Here is a 2,169-nt window from a genome sequence, read left to right on the forward strand (position 1 = left end):
TGTGTGTTTGTGAATGTTTTCGGGCCTTACCCCTTTCCCACCCCCCCCCCCACCCTCCCACCTTCTCCTCTACCTTCCCACCATCACCAACCCTTCCCTTCCGCAGAGGAAGCCTGCCATCCAAACAGGCCTGGAGATCAAAAGCCTGGGGGTGTGGCCCGGACCCCGGCACTTGGCCGGTGAGGTCGGAGAGAGGCAGCCAAAACCCCTCCCCCTTGGCCTGTACTGCCTGTACAGGGGCCTTGTGATTGGCAGCTACGGCACCGGCACTAAGAGGCTCCTCCCACAGCCCCTACGGAGGGTAAGGATCTCCCTCCCTCCTTCCCTCTCCTACCTATCCCCACCCCACCTCCACCCCCCCACCATCACTGCGTTCTTTTTCGGCAAGAAAAGAAAAGAAGAAAAAAAAGCTTCTGTCAGGACTGGGTCCGCTCCACGCCTCTCTCCCTCATCTTCTCCTCGCCCGTTTCCCTCCGTCTCTGCTCGTTGCCTGCCCACCTGTGCTTGTGTGTGTTTAGGTGTGTGACCTGCAGGTTGCTGGTTCTGTGTCCCTCATGCTGCCTTGCTCAGTGGTTCTGTGGCTGCTGGCTGTGCCTTTTGGTGGTTAGTGTTTGATGGTTGGTGGAGAAAAGTTCAGTCCGTGTTGTTCTGATGTTTCTGGTTAATGTGATGTGTGGGTCTGGAAAAGTGAGTCGAATTCTGACTGAATTTGTTTCTTTTCTTCTTCTTCTTCTTCCTGTTTAGGACTCCTACACGATGCCGCTCACCTCCATCCAGTGCTGGCATGTCCACTGTGAAGAATGCTGGCTCAGGACTCTGGTAAGAATAGACCTCACACACACACACACACACTTCTCAGCTGAGCTGCTCCCCAAAAGGCTTTTTAAGGTGTAGAAATAAAAGTCCAACCTCCACTGATTTCTGCACTGTGCCTCAGGTTCACACACACACAGTCTAACACAGTGGTTGGTTATTAGCTAGTCTAATGCTTTCAGCAGTGGGTAATTAGCTGGTGCTAATGTGGTAAATGGAGCGTGGAGTAAAAACACTGTTCCTCCCGGGAGGATAAACAGACTCTTCATTGGCTGCTCGTCATATTTACTCTCTTCTAATTCCCTGCGTCCTGTTTCCCAAACCTCTTTGTCTTTGTTGAACATCAGTCTGTGATGCAGACGTTTATAATCCTGATATTTAAAGGTATTTGGGATTTTAATGTTCAAATGTCCAGCTTTCCCGGTTAAAACATCCTGAAAAAGTTAAATCAGTTTCAAGTCTCAAGGATACTTGAGAATAATTGTAGAGATTGATTAACAATCTGTTCAATAGAATAATGACATGAATCATTGTGTCACATTATGGATCAGTCTGTTTAACCCTTCTTACCTGAGGCCCAGTGTTTCCACCTCTGGTATTAACCGGCGTTCCTCTCCTTGGTGCTCACGTACGCCGCTGCCGTCACCGAACCCACAGCCTGGAGACAGCTGTAAAAATGGGATGGTCGGCCCGTTCAAAGTAAATGCCCTGGGACCCTTGCTGCTTTAATGAGCCAGGCAGCTGGAGCGCAGCGTGACGGGCACACACCCACGCACACTTACCCACCGCACTACACAGGAGAACACAACGTCAACAGATGTGTGAACAAACAGGATGGGGGGGGACAAGGAACAAGTCAGCATTTTAGCTTCAAAAAGCCAAGGACAAGTAAAAGGAAAATTATTATTAGCAAATAATCAACTGGCACGAAAATATGGACTAAAGATAAGAGTCAAGGAACAACAACAACTCAGCCAAGAGAGATAAGACCTGGTATTTGCTTGAAAATACTTCATTCCTATACGCAATTATGGCACGGAATGGAGTTAGCATTCGATGGATAAAGGTCAGTCTGAGAGTCCGAAATTCAATTCCAAACTAAAATATCTAAGTTGAGACGTTGGAAGGAAATAATTATCTGAGAAATAGATTTAGAGAAGAAAAAGGTGGCCAAGAAAAGGTGGAGGAGGGTGGAGGAGACCACCCAGTCAGAGCGCCCTCACAGCGTCAGCACATTATCACCTGCTGCTTTACTGCAGATGGAGAACTATCAGAGGAGGGAGTTCAGAGATGTGGATCACACTGATGTCAAACCCAACTGTGAACCTAACAGTGTTCACCCCCTCGCCCCCCCTC

At 48.7% G+C, this 2,169-nt stretch overlaps 1 protein-coding gene across 6 annotated transcripts in view; it reads left to right on the forward strand.

Annotated features, from left to right (window-relative positions):
* rnf220a (ring finger protein 220a) overlaps window positions 1–2,161 on the forward strand; it is a 204,922-nt gene extending 202,761 nt beyond the window's left edge. For 4 of the 6 annotated variants that reach the window (XM_025066330.1, XM_025066328.1, XM_025066329.1 and 1 more), the window contains 2 exons: window positions 107–301; window positions 745–2,161. In XM_025066330.1, coding sequence (XP_024922098.1) covers window positions 107–301; window positions 745–894 — 345 coding nt within the window. In that variant the 3' untranslated portion in view covers window positions 895–2,161. The remainder of the gene's footprint in view (window positions 1–106; window positions 302–744) is intronic. The other 2 variants (XM_025066331.1, XM_025066332.1) reach the window with 1 other exon arrangement.
* The last annotated feature ends 8 nt before the right edge of the window (window positions 2,162–2,169 follow it).

Source organism: Cynoglossus semilaevis, chromosome 20 (assembly GCF_000523025.1).
Source record: "Cynoglossus semilaevis isolate Cse_v1.0 chromosome 20, Cse_v1.0, whole genome shotgun sequence".
Classification (NCBI taxonomy): domain Eukaryota; kingdom Metazoa; phylum Chordata; class Actinopteri; order Pleuronectiformes; family Cynoglossidae; genus Cynoglossus; species Cynoglossus semilaevis.